Source organism: Drosophila hydei, unplaced genomic scaffold (assembly GCF_003285905.1).
Source record: "Drosophila hydei strain 15085-1641.00,03,60 unplaced genomic scaffold, DhydRS2 tig00008134-arrow-pilon, whole genome shotgun sequence".
NCBI classification, from domain to species: Eukaryota; Metazoa; Arthropoda; class Insecta; order Diptera; family Drosophilidae; genus Drosophila; species Drosophila hydei.
Window position 1 is genome coordinate 2707014 of NW_022045843.1, and position 20872 is coordinate 2727885.

The following is a 20872-nucleotide window of genomic DNA, read 5'->3' on the forward strand; positions in this document are numbered from 1 at the left end:
GAATAAGCCTCGCTTTACGAAGCAACACGCGCCGAATAGCGTGAGGTGGGCAAACGCAACAGATTGTTTCCCCGCATTTGAGATTCCACTATAGCCAACAGAGTTTCGCGTTTCCGTTCATCGGGCACCAATACGACTTTGGTGGACGCTTCTTTCGGTGAGAACAGGCCCATTATACGCTTGGTTTCGCGGCCGATCACCTTGAACTGTAGACCACGCCCGTTGTTCATAAAACTGTCCACTTCAGTCCACTGATACGACCACAAGGACTAAGCAATAGAAGAATATAAACATAAATATCGAGTATATAAATATGTAAATAGGCACTTACATTCCAGACTCCGAACATTTCATTGCGTTGCACGTAGAGCAAACGATGATTGGTAATTATAAGAAATTCGGTTTTGCTCACAATCTCCTCGCAGTGTATAAAATGGTCCGTTTCCGCATATTTGCCTTTGTCTACCTCCCTGCCGAGTAACAAATAAGCATTAATATGTGATATACACATGTAAATATAGTTAGAAATCCTACATAAGCATCTTGAAGCCTTGCGCTTCGTTAAAGCAGTAGGGACGCAGCACATAGTCGTAATGTAGGAAGCGTGTCGGACGCAAACGTTTGGAATCATCGATGCCCACGGTGGCGCGTTTGACTGCCTCAAAGCTGCCGCTGGCAAAGTCCACAACCCCAGCAGTTGGACGCGCCACCAGGCCGATTGCGCCTTTGCCCAGACCCTTGAAGAAGCCCTCTACGCCTTCGTCGCGAGCGCCAGTAACTGGCTTAGTTACCACGCCCGTCACGCCATCAACAAAGCCCTGCGCGTAGAAAAGGTAAGCTTAGTTTAGTTTGAGTTGAAGCTGCTGTGCTGGCTGAGCTCTCACCATGACCAGACCCTTGCCGCTGCGCGCGAGTCCCTCATGGAAATTCTTTGGTTTATTGTGCATGCCCCTTCGACGTTTGCGTTGATACTGTTCATCAAAGGTCAAAGCAGCTAGACCTTTGCCCATGGCGCCGGTGATTCTAGAGGAAGAGAGTTGAGTTAATAAAATACAGCTTGCTCTAGACTCCATAAGTGAGAGCTAACTTAGACATGGCGCCCGCAGCGCCGCCCACGGTGTGACCAAAGAGTGACTTGACGCCCAGCATCAGACCCTCTGCAAATTCGCCAGGTCCTTGAATGGCGCCCTGCATAGAACATTAGGTAGCTTTAAATTGGCAATTCTTATGAAAATAGTTTCATTTTGCTCACCTGGAACGGCTCATAGAACAAATCTTCGACTCCCTTCTTAAGACCCACCACCAAGCCGTATGGATTCCCCAGAACATCCAGACCCAGGGCCAAAACATAGAGCTGTTTGAGTGCCTGACCCGTATAATGGGAGGTCACCTCGCTGACCAGCTGATGTTGGGTAAAGAACTGATATTCACGCTGGAAGAAGGCCAAACGGAAGACGACATCGTTGACGTCCGTTAGTGTTACGCCCACACCTTGGACCAGTGTGCCGAGGAAGCCGGGCAGCGAAGTTGTATCGGAGCCAGCCATGGAGAAGCTAACATGTATCTTCAATGGACTCAAATGCAAATTATCATAGAAATTCTTTTGCTCCTGCTGCGAATGCTTTTCAAAGAAGGTAGATAACGGCAGCTCAATGGAATCTACGTCGTTGCGGAACAGTTTGGCCGCCTGTTCATCGGACACTTCGTTCGAGAACATCTCCGCAATGGCCGTTAGAAACACTATATCCACTTTAAAGTGAAACTCCTGTATCAGTATGGATGCATACTTGTATTGCTTCACATCTGAATTGGGTATCACACGCTGCACCACGCTGCATTCGATAAAGGGCTTCATCGACGTAGTTGTGGCCACACTCTTAGGTGGTGCTATCGGTGCCAATACCACACTGAATATGGGATCAATGAACTGATTGTCCACTTGTATGCGATTAATTTTCACATGCAATTGATTCTGGAAAGGCGATGATTTGCTCGACACCCAAATGGCTGGATAAAAGTTGCGACGCAAACGACGCTCGATGTGTTTGGTGATCGTCATTGTGTTAAAGTTCAGCTGAAAATAGTTTACAGTACGTAAGTCTATATGCATCTAAATAATTATTAAGTTGCTACACGCACCGGAAATTTGTTACCCAGTAGATAGTGATGGACTTCCTTAACAGACTTGTGCACCAGATAGCGTTGATACTCGGCTTCGATCAGATCGGAATCGTGCATGGTCATCTCCTTGAAACGTTTCTTATTTGGCTTTCTTGACTCCCAGACTACGCCCGAACTAGTAATGCCCAAATAGAGTATATCCAGGGCAGCCTCATTATTAACCACCGATAGGCCGATGCCATGTATATGCAAATCAATGCTACGCGTTATAGTCTGCAGTGCAGCAGAGCTCTCCGTTCGCTTGGCAATCGATTCAACTTCGGTGATCAATAGGACACGCTGCATGCCATAGAGGAAGGATACCCAGTATGCTATGCTGTCATCCTGCAGTCTGTAAAAGACAATCATGAAACATAGAACAGCCTTCAATTTACATTATACTTACATAACATTATCAATGTGATCGCGTTTCAAATCGGTCTCCTGCTTATCCTTGCCAAACACCAAGATCTTGGCACCTGTCGGGTCACCCCAAGCGAATAGAACACTATGTTTTGATTTCAGGGTGTTCATTATTTCGGTGTTCTTCTCGTAGTAGATAATATCCCTGCTGGTATGATTGATGATCAAGCCGGGCGCCTCTGCTGGCTGGTATTCGGTGAATGTCAAATAGACGCCACCTTCTGTGGACTGAACATCCACATTGACGCCGCCATAGGGACTGTTGTTCAGCTTGAGCAGCGTACAGGTCACCTCGGTGTAGTCAAAGGCTGGCGTTGTCTGCTTGCCCACGCGCACAATAAGTTTGTGCACTGAATCGCTTTTAGGCCACAGCGGCTTATACTCGTGTTCTTTTAATGCTAGCCAAGGATCGCCGGGACGATTAAGCTCTTGCAATTCGATCGTATATCTGCATTTATTGTGCGCTATATAGAACGGTATGAAGGTTATCTGTTTGGTCAGCGAATTATTCGTCAAATGATTGTGCACGCCAATTTGGTAGGTTTGATTGTTTGCAGTGCAGGTAACGCCGCCAATCGAACCAGCCACATCCAATGGGATCTTCTGACTCCACTCCCCACTTTCGATGCGGATGGCTGCCTTCTTCTTGTCATAGAACATCTTATCACGGAAGGCTAACAGTATGGGGCCTGAATACTCGGGTGGATGATACAGAAGTTCCACTGAAGACAAATCCGATTTGTAGGTGAGCATCTTGCCCGTCTTATTGATCATCCAGTATGGACTGTACAAGGTTAGCATAATTTTGCCAGCAGGATTAGTACAACTGTAATAGGAAATTACAATTATATTTAGTTAGCTGAATATGAATTACAAAACGAAAATAATTACCGCACAAAGAGATCCATTTCCATTTTAATATCTGAATCATAAGAGCAAAATGTCCAAATGGTTACGTCATTATTGGGATTGGGAATTTCAGAGGCATGTGACCAATCCTTCTCCAGATATTGCAATAGCTGTTCAATAAACATGACAATAACTATTAACAAGTGCTCAAAGCATTTATGAAATGTTGATTAGATTACGTACCCGTACTACTAGCACACTTTTTGAATCTTTGCCATTGGCGGACATACGGACTGTGGGCAAATGCAGGACGTGTCCGGGACTCACTTCCTTTTCGCCAAAATCAAGGAAGTCCTCCTTTACATAGCGCTCTTCTAATCCACCAACTTCTTCCACTGTGCGACCTGCGTTGGCATCGGCGTTAGCCTGGCGACCCAAGCAGCCAGCCACAGAGACTTTTATGTCAATGGGCAAGCAATTGCGCAGGGATAGTGGAGGATATAGATGAATCGTATAATGTGCGCTTCTAAGTCGATACTTGTTGGTGGTTTCAAAGAAAATCTCATGCTTGCGGCGCTGCACATTTATGTTGAGCGGCTCGAATGCGTCGATGGGTTCGCATTGAATTTGACCCTCATAGTTCATATCTGATTGATTGACACTCCAGCTGAATCCCTGAGATGACGTGTAATAGCCCTTAATCGAAAAGTACAGCTCCTTATCAGCGGTATAGATGGCGTGGAGCGGCACATTGAAAAGCTCATTAGGTTGCGCCTTACCAACAAGAATGAATCGATCTTCTTTCTCATGGCGACGATGCACCGTAATTGGTCGTATAAAATGGTTGAGGATCTAACAAATAATCACATATATACATCAAGAATTGATACATTTCTATTGATTGAGTTACGTACGCTTAAAACGCCATGTATATTGATGATGGTGGTGCCATACTCCAGCTTAACTTGGGATACAATGGACCACTGTTCATACTGAGTTTTAGAAGTCAGCGGAAAGTAACGCGTGTCGGCTTTGCTAACCGGCAGCACAACTGTTTCCGTTATATTACCGATCTGTGGACAGAAAAAAAATTAATTAACAATCAGATAATTACTGGGTGGCGAGTGCATGTTATTTAAAAATTACCGTCACATAGAGACTATAATCGTCAAATTGGCTTTCGCTCAACGTTGATAAGTCCTTGGTTTGTAAATAGGCTTTTCCGCCAGCTGAAATAGTGCAGTTTTGTATATTCGCTGGATCAATCAGTTTATCATCTGCGTTGCTTGCCGAGTGTAGAACTAAATGGCTATTATCGTGTTTGCCTCCGCGATGCACTTCGTGCAGCGTAAAGATGCCTCTTCTCAGATCCAATGTGATGTCAAAGCCCGTATCATTGACTACCACATAAGGAGCAATGACCTCTGGCTTGTGGATGCCCTTCTTGTCGATGGCTTGCGAAAAGGCTTCGCCCAATTCTTTGAGCAGGTTGATGCACGTTTTGCTCAACGTTATTTCCAGATTCTCTTGGGAATGTATGCGAATGTTCATAGCTGTTTCCTCGTGCGATTCATCAAATTCATTTTCCGTCTTCTCAAAGCTCATATCGAACTGCAACTCCCAGGGTATATACTCTTTGCTGCCATTACGTCCCACCACCTCGTTCAGCTCAATGATTGGTTCCCATTCAGCCATGAATTGATTGTAATAGTTCTGCAAGACATTAATATGCTGATTAAGTATAGACCAAATGATAAATAAAAGAATCATCTACCATATTCAGCGTTAGGGAGCCATGCGCAGTAAAGTTGCGGCTCCAGTTATTAAATACAGCCGTCATACGTGTGTCCAGTGAAATGAGAGGCTTTGTATAGTATCCTTGGCCCGATTCAATCACAATGGTTATGCTGGGCATCTCAACCACGCATTTCTCTGTTTTCTGCGGCCCGTTACTTTGGTTCGATATTCGTATTTCACTCGCTTCAGTGGCCTCTTCCACTTTTGTAAACCAATAGGTCTTAGAATGGAACACGGTCGGATGCCAAATTCGTGAATAATCCGGCTCTTCTCTATCAATGGCAGCCTTCTCAGCCGCACCGCTACTAATGCTGAGCATCGCTTTGTTCAGCAGCTCAATTGTTGTCGGCGATATATTAATGATAATATCACTGAGCTTAAGGCTAATGTGCATTCCCTCTGATTCGGGCGTGGAACCCTGCAAACTGATAACAGCCGGATGCAGAATATAATGACGCGTCGACTCGCGTCGTTCTGGCAAAAATGAGCACATATATATCTTAAGTCCATTGATTTCCCCATTGATAATCTGCTTGTCGCCAATAGACCGATAATTGAGATGGGCGTGTGCCTGCGGAAAGGAAACCGTTTAAGTCCAAGCAACAGTCATGACTGAAATTTTCAACTCACATTAAACACAATTGCCATAGTATTCAGATCATCCAGGCTTTCAACCAATATAATATCCGGCTGATCAATGTGCAATATCAGATTCACCTTTTTCGTTGAAGCGGTGTCTGTAACTACAAAGTTATACAAAAAAATTGGAAACAGATAGGTTAGACTTAAGGAAATTGAACATTTGGTAAGGGAAATATCTTAGTGCATATGTCAAAGTATATATGTATAACCTGATAGCGTATCGACTGTCTTTTTTGCACCGCCTCGTGCCACTGTTGCTGTTTCCGTAAACGCGCTCTTCCCAAGCGATCCTGAATCGGTGGGCAAACTCAGAAACAGTGTCAACTTCAACAGAAAATCAATGCAAACGATCAAATCAAAGCTGCGCACTCGCACTTCAGCTACAGTAAAACAAAATAGATATAAATATGAATTTATAGTATGTGGTATGATATTAGATAACAAGCTCATTGCATTACCGAAGATGTCATCCTCTTTTATAATCGCCGTTATATCAACCATGTAGTTCGATAGCTCATTTTGACAGGACTCAAGAATTTTATCTTTTCTGGTTTTCTCCGCATCCCAGTTCTTACAGCTAAGATATTGTCGAATTTTACTTCTGTTGGTTGAACGCGTATCATCCAATTGTATGTTGCAAAGGACAACGGATATACTGAGCGTGCCATTGTTCAGTTTGGTACCCTTCAGGGACAAATAGTAAATTCCGAAGCATGCCAAGCCGTCGCCTTCTTCTAAATAGTTGATCGAAATTTCAATTAAAAATTACATTTTGCTTATCGCGGTTCACTAACCCTCCATCAAATTTATAATGACGCCATCAAACTGAAAGTTCATCTTAAGACTTTCGCATACTTTTTGTGGTTCCACTACAGATTCCGCCATGGTATATACTTCTTGTTGTGTACCGATTTGATGAACACTACGTGACTGTGGCCGTTCGACAATTTCCCGCGGTGGAAACTCAGCATAGCCCTCGTTCAAATTGAGATTCATGATAGACATGATAAGCGCATAGTCGTCCATGAAGAGAGTTAGCTGCAATTAATATAAACAGATATATTAGATTGCTAAGAAATTCTTTAAGTACATTTCATTACCTCAACGGACTTTAAGTGACCCGACAGATTCACCTCTGGCATATCCGTGTACCAAGAGAAGGATAGATTGCGCGTAATCGATAGCGTAAAACTCATGGGATCCATCATATTTCCTGAGTTTTGAATCCCAAGAACAGCATCGACATCTAATCATTGATTACGTGCATAAAATATCTTTATAATAAACTCTTCGATTAACAAGTCTCTCACATACTACTCACCATCGCCTATTGTAGGGTTTTCTTCCAAAATAACCACCTTCGATATTTTGACATCTTTAATCTGCAGTTTTATCTCGTCAATGACTGCGTTTTGATTAAAAAGAGGCACTCTCTTCTCGCTAGTATTATTTGTCAACTCCAGCAAACCCAAATCAATGGCCAATGCATTTCTGCTCTGTGAATTCACCGGCACAAGTATAACGGGTGCCTTGATTCTAATATTGAGTTTCAAGCGCGTTGCCTTTTCGTAGGCATCGATTGCATTTTGTTTAGCTGATTGGGCAGCAGCTGCGCTGGCATTCGTGAGTGCTTCCTGGGCAGTCTGGAAGTGGCTTGTAAAGTTCTGTCGAATGGAAAGTAAAAAAACAATTGAGAATAACTATCTAATAATGTTACGACAGTGACCTACCAGTATGCCGGTGACAAACCAGTTGAGGAATATAATCTTAATGCAGCCAACGTCCACAGTTACTTTCATATCATCCGAATTGTAGTCTTGAGTGAACTCCTTGTTGTATATTACCAGCTGACAATGGAAGGCATCCTGACCCACAATGCTCAATATCTGTAAAGTATTTCGAAACTCTCTTAGTCTCACATTATAAATAAATCAATACAAATTATTGCACTTACATCCGTGTGTATTGTATTTGGATTCAGATCACGCACGACAATATCTTTGAGTCCGATGTTCACCTCGGTGTAAGAGTCCTTTAGCGTTACGTTTGTCACGAAGTTCTTCACTTGCATCATGGACAGCGGTCGCTTGCGTGAGGTTAGCTGAAGGCTAATCGCTTCAATATTCGCAATCATGCGCATTTTCACACTAGCCACGACAGTTTTGCTCTTTCGCAGCCGGCGTGCAGGCAACTTTTGGCTGGCGATTGTTTCGGCATCTTCCATAATGACTTGCAGCTTGTGCTTTAGTCCATCGCCTTCACCAGCAAATGCATAGCGATCGTGCGGCTTTACATTTAATAATATCAAATCTAACCGCTTCTGGAAATTGTTTGCCATTTTCAATAGGCGCTGCAGGCACTCCTGGTGCAGCACAACGTCGAGCACCTCGAAATTGGCCACCATCAGCTGTTCGATGGAATTGTATTTTGTATTAAACTCCGGCGACAATTTATCGGCCATCGTATAGTTGATTGTGAACAGATATTTCTCATCTTTCACATATCCGGGCGTATTTATGATATCCAACACATTATTCTTAGCGTCCACGCAATCAAAGTGTTTCAGATTTATACTGCCTAACCTGAAAGAGAAACAACAATTGATTTGATATAAAAAAGTAATTGGTTTTGATTTGCATAAGCTACTTACTTAATAGATGCAACTGTTTCATAGGTACGCTGTGCCATATATGTCTCCACTTGAAGAATCTCAAAGAATAGGGTCTGATTTAAATATTGAATGGCGGATCCACTTGACAATTGACTATGTGTGGTCGTCGACAGGTCTGGTGATACGAACGACCCTTCAGCTTCTTCTGTTTTTTCTGTTTCACAGAGTCTATTCGCCTCGACCAGCTTGATAGAGATTTTTTTAAGTGAGAAATTCAACTCGACATTGGTATACTGTGTTATTTCCGCTTCAACCGTTGGCTTTATAATGGAAGATGGGGCGGCCCGTTTCTTAATTTCACGATTTATGAAATTCGAAATCGAGCTGCTTGAGCGTCGCAAAGCGGGGGCAATTTCTGCGCCACTATTACTCTGTGGTAGCGGTATGTTGGTGGCCAAATCAACAGCCTCTATCATACGATCTTCGGTAATGGTGAACTGCACCGCCGGCATCTCAATGTCGACTTTGATCTTGGGCAAACGCGGATCGTTGTCAAAGACGCACACCGCAGCTACCACCTGAAGCGATGTCGGTAGCAGCACATGCAATTCAGATGACTCGGCCATCGTTAGGATATTCTGCCACGGCTCGTGTGGCCGCACCACTAGCATTTGCACATCATTTATTTTTACAATGAATCTGTCGTAGGAGTTTTCCATAACAGTCTTCAATATCTCCGTCTTTTCGACACCCTCACTATGCATGGCCTTAATATGGTCTGTGGTGCGTTTGTGGGGCTTTGTTGTTACATGCACCTGACCCAGACTTATTACAATCAGAGATTTCACGTCGGCTTCATAGTAACCACCATGCGGCACCACCAATATGTTGGGCATAAGCAATATATCAGCATCTAGTACCGATTTCTGATCGATAACGTACTGCATTCCCGTTGCTGAGCGCTCCTTGATATCAACCAGCTTCGAAGCAGCCGATTGCTCGAATTTCGATAAGTTCACATCAGTCGGCGGCTTAAAAACGCTGGTAAGAGCCATAATAGTCTGGGAATCGAAGGTGATCTGCAGTGGACGAGCGACGACTTTGACACGTTGATTGCAGAGCATATCAATCGGATTCGTTTCGAAGAATATGTCCAGCAAATTAAATTCATCCGTTGTTATGGACTCGACCAGTACGGGTCTGTTCTGATTTTGAGTTACTCCCGTCATCTTTAAGCTCTTCATGCCGGCTGTCAGGCAAATGGCATCAGCGGCCGGTCTTTGCAAAATCGTTGCGGTTGCCATTGAAAACTTCAACAATATTATCGAAGGCAAATTAAAGTAATCAAGTGCGCTGCCTTGATCGTCGTTAAGCTGCACTTCCTGGTATAGGCCAATCTCGAGTGCAATTAGTTTGAAATTCATTTTAAGAGCCACATAACCTATAGGTAGATCCTTCGGCTGCGAATTCTCCTCATAACCAATGGCTTTGTACATTTTGGCCTTCTCCTCTGGCGTCATAGCCGCCTCAAATTTACGGGCTATAAAAATATAATTTTTATATTTTGCTAATAAAATGTATGACTGTTATTTTACCCAATTTAAGACCAGTGGCAGCGCCATCGTCGTTATCTGACTTTGCCGCATTAGCACCCCACCAACCGCCAAACCAGCCGGATTTCTGCGGTGGCTCTGAATCGCGTAACTTGGCTATATCGATATTAACGCGTTGTCTTATGAGTAAAAGATTGAAGAGATCCAACTTTTCTTCGAGCATCTTACAGGACTCCTCCAGCGTTTTGCTTGGCTTTTTACTTGTTTCACGTTCTTTGTATTTCTGCAAAAGAGAGTAATTAGAAGGGTCTTTCGGATGCTGGCTAACTGAAGACATACATCTGCATAGACATTGCAACGTTCACGATGCTCTTTTATGTAAGCCCAGCTCCAGGTCTGATTCACACGTCGTACATCATGCTCGAGCACAGCGGTAATTGCAAATTTCCACCAGTTCTTGGCGTGACCCTTGTAAGCTGAAAATGAACGAACAGATCTTAACAGATTTACTTCAACTATGGATTGTATTTGACCCACGTATATTGTAGGGCCGATATTGCCGATACGGCAAGCCTAGCTGCATGCGATTCATGGCGTCGCCTAGCTGCATAAGATAGTGGAACTGTTTATTGGTCAAGCCCACGTTAAGCGATTCCATCTCCAAACTAAGATCAATTTTGGGCTTCTCAAATGCTGGCTCATCCAGTTCCGGATTCATGTTCAGCTTCAACTTCGAAATGCAGGAAATGGGACCCAGAACTGGAAAACAGCAAAACCACAAAGTATTAGATTTGTGAATAATAATAAAGAGAAAGTAGAGGATAATTACCATAACAGTAGTTGGTGGGCTTATAGCCTTTGCGTGCTATTTGTTGCTGGAACCTTTCGACAAGCACCTCCCTTTCTTCAGCCGCATAGAGTTTAGCCTTGCAGTTCATGTAGGCAGCGAGGCAGGAGAGATTCGCAATTTTAAAGACTTCCGGAGCACGTTCCGTCATATAGGTCTTTTCCCAGTTCTTATCCGTGGTGTACAGTTCCAGTTCATGCAGCGTTATGCCAAACGAGAACGGCGAGCCCATCGTTGTTGAGTCCTCATACCGCAAATGCACATTGCTAATTTTGATTTGCAAATTGTTAACAATTTGTGCAGTCAACTTTTCCGCGAACCCAGCATCGGGCTTGGGCACAGCTGCAAGGTAACAAGTAAAAAGATTATATATATAACTATATATATATTTGATTTGTATTACCCGGCTCTAGCTCCTTTTTGCGTGCTGCCTCCTGGGCATCCAGTGCAACCATTTTGGAAGACAAATTATTTTTGGCCTCCTTTTCGGGGTTGTATCTGACATTGTTGTTGGGCCTGACAAGCACATAGAGATCATCAATATTGGCTATAACCGGCTGGCTATACAGATTCTTCCAGGGTATTTTCAACACCAATTTGCCTAAGCAACGAACAATTATGAACAAGAGATAAACATTTACCTTCAACTACATTTCACTTACCCAAGTAGCCATAGACTAGCTGAACGGGCAAGTCCATCTCATCCAGCGCATTGCTGCGTATTTGCAGATTGGACAAGACCACATCGCCTAGAAATTAAAAAACATATATAATTAGATATATATTATATATTGATGGAAAAATAAATAGACAATAATTAGAAATTTTAAACTTTATTAATTCCGGCCATTACCAAATTGATTTATTGCGAAAATTGTTGTGCAAACAAATAAACAAAAACCGGCAAATGCTGAAGGTAAAAAAATATGGCCAACTATTTACAAATATGTTTAGAAACATATATACACATCTATCTATCTGTACATATATGTGTATATGTGTAGGCCAGGCCATATCAAGCACACATGGCTGGCAATTAGGCGTGCCTGGAATTTCGATTGTTTGTTATGCCCGGAATGCCATGAAGGCGAAGAATAAGAAATCATTTTTAACCTCGTATAGCGCATATTACATTTTTATTGAATTACTTATATAGGTCAATTTAGTTAACGATCTGACAAAAAGTTACCACATACTGCCTATGGAACATTGACCCATAAATCAGATAATATATGAATTATATGCACAATTCACAATTGTTTCGTATTATCAGTAATTCAGTATTATCATTGATAAGAAGTTAAAATAATATTGTCGTAAATTTCGAATTTTTTATTGTTCTGCAATTAGCCAATTATATAAGCTAATAACTTTTTATGAACGATCTAAAATACTTAAGTACTTAGTACGAGCTACTTAAGTACTTTTTCGTACTTTAATATTTAAATGTAAATGTTTTATATGGATCTAGATATAGATATTTTAATATTTTATTAAAGATATATGTTTTTATATGTAATTTATGGTATTTTTATTGAGTTATTAGATTCATATTTTCATTTTTTAGTTACATATTTTTGACTGATAAAGCTTTATTTTTAAACATATTTCCAAGAATTTAATATACTTTATAAGGGCAACAATTTTTTTATATGATATATTTCCAAGAATTATCGTTAATATAGTTTGTAAGCACAAAAATTTTTATTTTTTTTTTTTACTAGCAGGTGCTCCACTTTAAAAGGGTAAATTGAAAATTTTAAATATTTTTTTTTTGAGTCTGTGTAGCTCTCTTATCGCCCAACAACAGTTGCTTATCAGTTAGCGGCCTATTTAAAAGAATATGCTCACATAAAGTAAAATGAAAGCATTGGATGAATCAGTAAATGTATAATATATATGTGTAAACAAGTCACATACATGACTATATAATTGAGAGTGATTTAACTTAATGTATTTTACACAAACACATTGAATAGTAACAATGATTAATATTCTCTATAGACAAGCGCACAAAAATGAGCTCAGCTTAAGCTAAGTTTACTACAAATTTAGAGTATTATCATTTTCAACATGCATTTGAATTTGATATATATATATAAATTACTTGTTCACCTCTAATATCTTTGTTATTTCATGAATATATATATGTTTATTAAATGTGTCTGCCTGTTAAACAGTATATGATAATTATTTCTATACTCTAAATAGATTGTGCCTATTTTTCACAACTTTTATAACCTCAAATGGGTTAAAATGCAAATAAAACACTCAGTGAGCAAAGAATATATTCATGAGCCACGCATTATGACATCAGAGTTCAAGTTCAAAATTTGTTTGGCTGTCATTGGAGCAGAAACCCGTTTGCCGGGTCTTACATGCCATATAAGGTTTGAGGCGGGGCACTAACTTTATTGGACTTAATTAAAATTTTATTAGAAAAAGTTGATTGTAAAGCATTTCATCTAAATATAATCAAATCTGTATTGCACATTTAATCAAAATAATAAATAATAATTAATTGTATGAAAAGCCCTCGAAGTACGTAAATTGGCTTCGTAATGCGCAATATATATATGGATATTTTAACGACAATCAAAAGGCAAACGTGGCTTTTTATAATTTTATATCGTGTAATTTAAGCGACTGGCTGTTAAATTTTCTGTTTATTTTCTTACTTTATCTTTTGAGAAAACCTAAGCAATACTACACTGCTGAGATAAAGAAATAACAAGAATAAAAATGCGTTGACAAGATGAAGATCAAATACTCTTTGATTCCCTTGTTTGCTAGTGGAGCATAACGAATTTTAACAAAGAATCTGGCTTTGTAATCGATACGATCTATATACCTATGCATATATATTTACCTGTATACAGTATGTACATATGATCTATCTGTCATAGGAATATACATACAATATATATGTACATACAATTATATATACAATAGTATTCGTCTATCTTCTCTTAAAGTTACAAATTGTATGACAAAACAGTTATGCTCTCTCGTAAAGTTAAAAGAGAAACAGAAACCGCTAAAAAGCCGCAACTGTTATTGTTGTTCTTGTGCTTGTCTTTGCTGTTGCTGTTAATTCTATATACAATCGTCAGAGGGGACGGGGGAACCTACAATTCAAAGCATTCTCAACAGAAGCAACAGCTTCAAATAGAGACGGGAAAAGAGAAAGAGATAGAGAGAGCGAGTCAATGAACAGACATGGGAGAGCGCATTCTCGTTGCTCTCACGCTCATGCAAATATTTAGCAATTGGGTCACTGTACAAAGCCTGAAGGATAAGGTCGCACAAGAAAAGACAAAAAAAATGATGTGATCAAGAGCAATACCTATGTATGTATATGCACACGCACATATGTAGCATGGTGGTGGATAATAAATTAAGCTAAATGCGCAAATAGCGTGACAGTTAAAAGTGTCCATTTTACGTACACAATTGGGAACATTTTTAGTGAACTCACCTCCCCAGATGCCAATTTTCAATTGTTTGTGATCCAAATTTTCAATGTAATCACCCAGCACCTTGTTGAGCACATCTGCGACTATGGCCTCGAACACCATCCTGAAGCTGGTGGCGGCGGCGGCGTCGTCCCCGTCGTTGCTGTGCCGTGTTCAACAAACACCTTTCGACTCCAATTTGAAGATTCCAGCTGTTGGCAGCCAAAAGGCGGCTGCTTATTGATTTTGTAATCTTTCGATTGTTTGTTGTTATTTGACTTTCAACTGTGTGCGTGTGTGTGCTTGGGTACGCGTGCTTTTGCTGGTCGTTTTATTTTAAACGTTTCGATTTCGTATGAATTTAGCCTTTTCTAAACATTAGAACAAAACAGAATGGAATAGAATTGAGAGACCAAAAAATAATACACAGCGATGATGTTGCTGATGATGTCATCACTAACAGCAACCATCCACAGAAAAAATCAACCAAAACATGCCAACAAAATAAACACTGTATTTAAATAATTCGCTGAGCATTACAAAAAAAACTACACAAAATGCGTAAAACATTTGGCATTGTTTTCAAAGTGTTACGTTAATTAGCAACAAATTGTGGGTGTTGGTGCTGGCATGTGTGAATGCCTTTCTGGAATCGATATGAATTCACTTATAATATTCACTTTTCTTGCATACATAGCTCAGCTGCTTTTATTTGCTATTTCCATATATATAAAGCTTTATCTTTAATTGCCAAGTGGTTCACAGCACACAACAACAATAACACTGTAGAAAATTTACCTTGCGCAGTGTAACATATTCTTCATTACGCATCAAATAAAATTAACCCGACACCGACGGCCACTCGATTACAACTGAACGCGAGCGGTCAACAGCTGTGCCCGTCTGGTCGTTCAAGTATCGGGAGAGTCACTCAATATGTACAGCAATGTGCGCGCTCTTCACTGTTAACATAACATAACATAATGTAACAGACAGTGAAGTGGGTTAGGTTTCGCGGCCTCACTCATTTTCCACTCTTTCATGTGCTATGTTATTAAGAATGTGACCATTAAATATGTTAAGCATTTGTTTTGTTCGCGCTTTCCTGTGAATACCATTTTTCTTGGACAGCTGTTTATCTGTCCGCGCTTTGCTGTTCCAAGAGAATGCAAATTTACAAGCTGACGTGTTGAGCTGCGGGTGCAAATAAAATAAGATTAAATAATGCAAATACAGTTTATTTTACTCATATTGGCCATTGTGCCCGTTGTGCTGTCCAAGAAGTTCAAGGATGAGGAGAAGCCAGAGTGGGCAAAAAAGGATATTCGGGATTACAGCGAAGCCGATTTGGAACGGCTGCTCGACCAATGGGATGTACGTAAAAGGTAAAATTCAGCTAGAGAAACAGAGTAAAAATGCATTTTACAGGAAGATGAGGATCCACTTGAGCCAGATGAACTGCCGGAACACTTGCGGCCTCAGCCAAAACTGGATTTCTCAAATTTAGACAGCAAAAACCCCGAAGAGCTGCTCAAAGTATCGAAAAAAGGTCGCACGCTCATGACATTTGTTTCGGTCACCGGCAATCCCACTCGAGAGCAGGGCGAGGAGATAACTAAGTTGTGGCAGACCAGCTTATGGAATAATCATATACAAGCGGAGCGTTATATGGTTGACGACAATCGAGCGATATTCCTGTTCAAAGATGGAGCCCAGGCCTGGGAGGCAAAAGACTTTTTGGTGGAGCAGGAGCGTTGCAAAGGCGTTACTATTGAAAATAAAGAATATCCTGGCGTACATGTTAAGGACGAACTATAATTGTATTGCTTATATCTAAGCACTCCAAGCTACATACATTCTCAATGTAAAAGTATTTATTAAGCGAAAAAATGAACAAATTGAAGTCATCAAATTGAAAAATAAAACCACTTGTTGTTTGACCATTCGCGTGTTAACGTTACCAGATGAGTGCAGCCCTCGTTTTGGGATGTTTACGTTTCGAGCACCAACTCTCCTCAGTTTGACCTTAACAAGCACAACGGCATCTCCAACTTACCCTAAGACGCGTCCACATTGCAGCGCCTGTAACAACACCAACAAGATGCCAATTCAAGCGAAAATCGGTCCGTCTATATTAAACGCAGATTTGGCCAATTTAGCAGCCGAGTCACAGAAATTGCTAGACAATGGTGCAGACTATTTGCATCTGGATGTTATGGACGGTGAGTTTGTGCCAAATCTCACCTTTGGCCATCCCATGGTAAAATGTTTGCGTAACCATATCAAGGTAAGCGTGTGGCTTTGCTTATTGGCTTATGCAAATTTGTATTTGTGTATGTTCTGTGTAGGAGGCATTCTTTGAGACACACATGATGGTTCAGAATCCAGAGCAATGGATAACGCCAATGGCAGATGCGGGCGTTAATCTTTATACATTTCATGTGGAGCCCGTCAAGGACGTGTGCAATGTTACACGACAAATACAGGAGGCCGGCATGAAAGTGGGCCTGGCCATCAAACCAGGTACTCCGGTAATACTTTGAGGTTATGTGCGCATGCGCTATCTAATGAAACATGTTTTAGGTAAATGTTATTGAGAAATATATAGATGTAGCAGATCTAGTGCTGGTCATGACGGTGGAGCCAGGCTTTGGTGGCCAATCCTTCATGGGCGACATGATGCCCAAAGTAGAATGGCTGCGCACTAACTATCCCAATCTGGACATCGAAGTGGATGGCGGCGTCGGACCAAAGACCATCGATTGCTGTGCCAAAGCCGGTGCTAATTGGATTGTATCCGGCACAGCTGTAGTCGGTGCTGCCGATCAGCGTGAGGTCATAAGCGAGTTGCGGAACGTGGTGAAAGGTTACCTCAACTGAAGCTAAAATGCATTTAGCCAAATAGAATTTGTAACTTAAGTACAACATGAGTCTACACTTAACAAAGTCAAATTTCCAAATTTCCAGTTGTAAAAGACACAGAAAATGTATAACATTTATAAACGTTTTAATGAACTGTTAAGCCAAACGAATATATATATTATGTTTTTATACTCCTTTGAAAGTTTGTTGTTTTTTTGTATGCTTTTGAGCGCGTATTTTTTAGGCTGTGAAGGAGTGGCTTATCAGGAAAGACACTCAGAGATTTTAGCTTTAATATTTGCATTTATGTTTCAAAAGTTAAGGCTACTCCTCTATAGAATATTTTATATGTATATCAATACATACTTAATAATGGGCAGAAGGAGGCGTGGCAGACGTCAATAAGTATAGCCCCGCCAAAGGCCTAAGTGCTAGAACCTTGAAATTTGAAATGTAATTATTACATTTTAAGTAGCTTAAATTATATAAAATGCAATAATTATTTATAGTTTTATACATTTATTTTTCAACATTTATATATGTAAGTATATAGTATGTATATATGTATGACATTTTGCTTATAGCATTTAGTTGGTTATACGTGTTTATGTGTGTGTGTCTGTGTGTGTAGTTACACTTAGATTTATGCACATTTGTAGTTATTGTACGGCAAGAATTGTTTAAATTTGATTCGGGTGTGTTTTTCGCCCTCTTTAATACGATTTTGGTTTACAAATATATCATAAATATGCCGCGAGGCCATATTTCTAAAGGGACAAAAACACAAAGTCAGTTTCAATTTTATTGTCAATTGTTCTTCGTTTTGTTTTTTCTTTTTATAGTATATGTAAATTCTTTATAAAGTTCATCTTCGTCATTATCATCATCTTCGTCTTATTCTTTTGCTGTCAAATTTGTGCATAATTAACAAGTGCATTTCACCAAAATGATCTCATCTTCAAGCACATATATATATGTGTGTATATGTATATGCCGATATCTGTGTAAACACACACCATGTATATATGTATGTATATATATATATATATGTAAATTCAACTAGCTTTCCTTATTTAGTTTTCCTTTTAAATCAGCTTTTTTCGGTTTGCAAATTTTTGCTACATTTTACATTTAACATTTTCGCTACAATTTTTTTTTAGGTTTTTATATTTTTCATATTGTCCTTGTTTAATTTACTTGGTTTTTATTGTTAAGCACATTGAAATTGAACAGTTTTGTGAGCGCATTTCATATAGATTTTTTATTATTATTATTTTTTTTTTTGATTTTTATATTTAAAACAAATTTTCTTGTTCCTTTGAAAGTTTTTGGTTTTGTTTTTTTTTTTAAATTAAAAATTAAAAATTAAATATAAATAAATAAACACGCATAGGCCCATTTCATTTGTAAGCATAGCAATTGTAGCTAATATATATTTATATATGTATGTATATATATATATATATATATATATATATATATATATATATATATATATGTATATATATGTTTTATCTGTGTGTGTTGATTGTGCTTAATTGTAACCATACTAATGTAGCTGTACTTCTTGACATGCTGATCATATATATATATATATATATATATATATATGTATATATGTATATATATATATAGTATATATGCTTTTATATAACATATTTCACTTGCCAATGCTAAGCATTATTACATCTATATATAAATGTATATATATATATATATGTTTTTAGACTAAATATACATAAAGCTAAGCGTTGGTTTTTCTTTTTATTTTTCTTTTATAGGGTATAGCCCAGATCCTTAGCATGTTCACAAAATTGCAATGAAAGTAAAGTATATTTAATGAAATGTGGAACAGTGTGTCCAAAGCTGACGAAACCAAGTGCAAAAATTGTGAAGGCAAACAGTAAATTAGAGCACATGCAGACTACATAGTAAATTGATCTTAGCTATAAGCATATATGTAATTCACTTCTGTGTGTGTGTGTCTAATATATCTAAGCATGCCACACACACATACATATATATATATATATATATATATATATCTGTATAAACATTTGCATATGTTTTGTATAAATTTTTAGACACCATCACATCTGCTTAAAGCTAAAGCTACTTTATATATATATAGATATATATCTATATACTTTCGATATATGTATATTTTGTTGTATATATATTTCACTTATCATAATTTCTTTATTCTTTTTACTTTTCTTTTAAAGTATTTTCGTGTGCCTTGTGTAATATGCGCTTCATTTTCATTTAGGCTTAAAGTAGTACTAGGTATACTTGAATACTCTATATATTTGGTTTTCCTTTTTGGGTTTTCCTTTTGTAAACTGATTGTACAAAACATGCATATACATTTTGTCTAATGCTATACTCTTTGTATTTTTGGGGATTATACACATACACACATTGATATATATATAGTCGTAATACTCGTAATACTCATCTAAAGCATTTCGTCAACAAGTTTTAGCTAGAAATGATAGTTAACTAGGAAATCATATATCAAGTTGATTTGTTCGTTTTTTTTTTAAGCCTGAAACAACCAATTTTGAGTCTTTAGTTACGCATTTACTTTCATATAGCTACACACATATATATTCATATATATATATATATATATAGTACTAGATGGCATAGGCATAGGCATAGTTAGGACCAGGCGCCTAAGCGAAACTGAATTTCAACTAAGTGCAAAAACATTTATTTATTGATTGTTTCTCTTTTTTTTGTTTACTCTTCTCTCATAACTAAAAAGCAACTACTATACATTTGAGAATAGTATATATAGTATATATATATTGAAGAGAGAGATTTTCTTTCTTGGCAAAACAAAAACAAAAACAGTTAAACAAATATTTCTAACATTTAGTTTTGTATATAGCTATAAATTTAAGTTTTTCTTTACATTTTTAAAAAGCATGTATACTCCTCTCTCTCTCTGCCACTCTCTGTCCCTTTCTTTGTGTGTAAATAGTACATCAATTTAGCCTTCAATATATATATGCATGTATAATACATATATATATATGTATATATATAGTTGAGTATTTCCTTTTTCCACATTCAATTTATTTATTTTTGTATTTTGTTTAAAGCTGAAACCCACGCATTGTAGTTAAGTATTTTCATGACTTTTGCTATAACTAGGTATAGTTCTTATAGAGAAGTTTTTCTATTACATTTAAGAACAGCTACAGTTAAGTTTTAGTTGCAGTATCTTTACTTTATTGTCCCTAGCACATTTGATTAACCGAAAGATCATTTCAAATGCTTTAGATCAGCAATTGTTTTTTGTTTCTTCTTCTTCTTCATCTTTGGTATTGTCCATAGTTTTTAGTGTTTTTTTTAGATCTCTAAGTAGAATTATTATAATGTTTGTGCTTAGTTTGTTACTTTATCTTTTTCTTGGCGGCAATCATACATTTTTGTTTACAGTTAGATTTGCTTTATATTAGTTATACAGACACCAAAGTGTTTACATTTATCTTAAGCTAAGCCGTGTAGTGTTTTCAATATTTCTCTTTAGTTTCGTGTTTTTTCATATTTTCATATTTTATTGTCCACAATTGTTTAATTTATCTTAGACACATCGATACACAAGGATTATGTTTGGGTATATGTATTTATATATATATATATATATTTCTCTATATATATG

The 20872-nt window shown here is 38.6% G+C and overlaps 3 protein-coding genes across 5 annotated transcripts; 2 read left to right on the top strand and 1 right to left on the bottom strand.

Moving 5' to 3' along the window:
* Window position 1: 1 nt before the first annotated feature.
* On the bottom strand, window positions 2-15233 carry LOC111604106 (vacuolar protein sorting-associated protein 13). 2 transcript variants are annotated; one of them, XM_023322010.2, is made up of 30 exons: window positions 15136-15233; window positions 14361-14708; window positions 11545-11631; window positions 11286-11483; window positions 10865-11224; window positions 10573-10794; window positions 10375-10511; window positions 10078-10318; window positions 8522-10022; window positions 7826-8453; window positions 7602-7757; window positions 7193-7535; window positions 6972-7117; window positions 6666-6909; window positions 6330-6605; window positions 6081-6251; window positions 5860-5972; window positions 5207-5800; window positions 4579-5145; window positions 4347-4505; window positions 3676-4284; window positions 3475-3602; window positions 2567-3409; window positions 2140-2512; window positions 1253-2074; window positions 1088-1188; window positions 885-1023; window positions 535-818; window positions 332-470; window positions 2-269 (listed from the first exon to the last, which is right to left on the bottom strand). In XM_023322010.2, exons 2-30 carry the CDS (start codon window positions 14458-14460, stop codon window positions 15-17), a joined length of 9936 nt encoding a protein of 3311 aa, XP_023177778.2. In that variant the 5' UTR covers window positions 14461-14708; window positions 15136-15233; the 3' UTR covers window positions 2-14. The 2 variants fall into 2 exon arrangements, with proteins under 2 accessions (XP_023177778.2, XP_030081318.1); XM_030225458.1 differs by lacking the exon at window positions 15136-15233 and having other exon boundaries at window positions 14361-14870.
* Window positions 15234-15459: 226 nt separating this feature from the next.
* On the top strand, window positions 15460-16170 carry LOC111604110 (LDLR chaperone boca). The gene is made up of 2 exons (XM_023322016.2): window positions 15460-15711; window positions 15766-16170. Exons 1-2 carry the CDS (start codon window positions 15562-15564, stop codon window positions 16153-16155), a joined length of 540 nt encoding a protein of 179 aa, XP_023177784.2. The 5' UTR covers window positions 15460-15561; the 3' UTR covers window positions 16156-16170.
* Window positions 16171-16307: 137 nt separating this feature from the next.
* On the top strand, window positions 16308-17388 carry LOC111604109 (ribulose-phosphate 3-epimerase). Of its 2 annotated transcripts, none has more exons than XM_023322014.2 (3): window positions 16308-16624; window positions 16686-16868; window positions 16921-17388. In XM_023322014.2, exons 1-3 carry the CDS (start codon window positions 16325-16327, stop codon window positions 17215-17217), a joined length of 780 nt encoding a protein of 259 aa, XP_023177782.2. In that variant the 5' UTR covers window positions 16308-16324; the 3' UTR covers window positions 17218-17388. The 2 variants fall into 2 exon arrangements, with proteins under 2 accessions (XP_023177782.2, XP_023177783.2); XM_023322015.2 differs by having other exon boundaries at window positions 16686-16860; window positions 16921-17002.
* The last annotated feature ends 3484 nt before the right edge of the window (window positions 17389-20872 follow it).

Coding starts and splice junctions, on each gene's coding strand:
- LOC111604110 (XM_023322016.2), top strand. CDS start 15,562: ATGCAAATACAGTTTATTTTACTCATATTGGCCATTGTGCCCGTTGTG. Junction 15,712..15,765: donor GGCTGCTCGACCAATGGGAT/GTACGTAAAAGG, acceptor TGCATTTTACAG/GAAGATGAGGATCCACTTGA.
- LOC111604109 (XM_023322014.2), top strand. CDS start 16,325: ATGTTTACGTTTCGAGCACCAACTCTCCTCAGTTTGACCTTAACAAGC. Junction 16,625..16,685: donor GTTTGCGTAACCATATCAAG/GTAAGCGTGTGG, acceptor TGTTCTGTGTAG/GAGGCATTCTTTGAGACACA. Junction 16,869..16,920: donor CCATCAAACCAGGTACTCCG/GTAATACTTTGA, acceptor AACATGTTTTAG/GTAAATGTTATTGAGAAATA.
- LOC111604106 (XM_023322010.2), bottom strand. CDS start 14,460: ATGGTGTTCGAGGCCATAGTCGCAGATGTGCTCAACAAGGTGCTGGGT. Junction 1,189..1,252: donor TGTTCTATGAGCCGTTCCAG/GTGAGCAAAATG, acceptor TGTTCTATGCAG/GGCGCCATTCAAGGACCTGG. Junction 819..884: donor GCGGCAAGGGTCTGGTCATG/GTGAGAGCTCAG, acceptor TTCTACGCGCAG/GGCTTTGTTGATGGCGTGAC.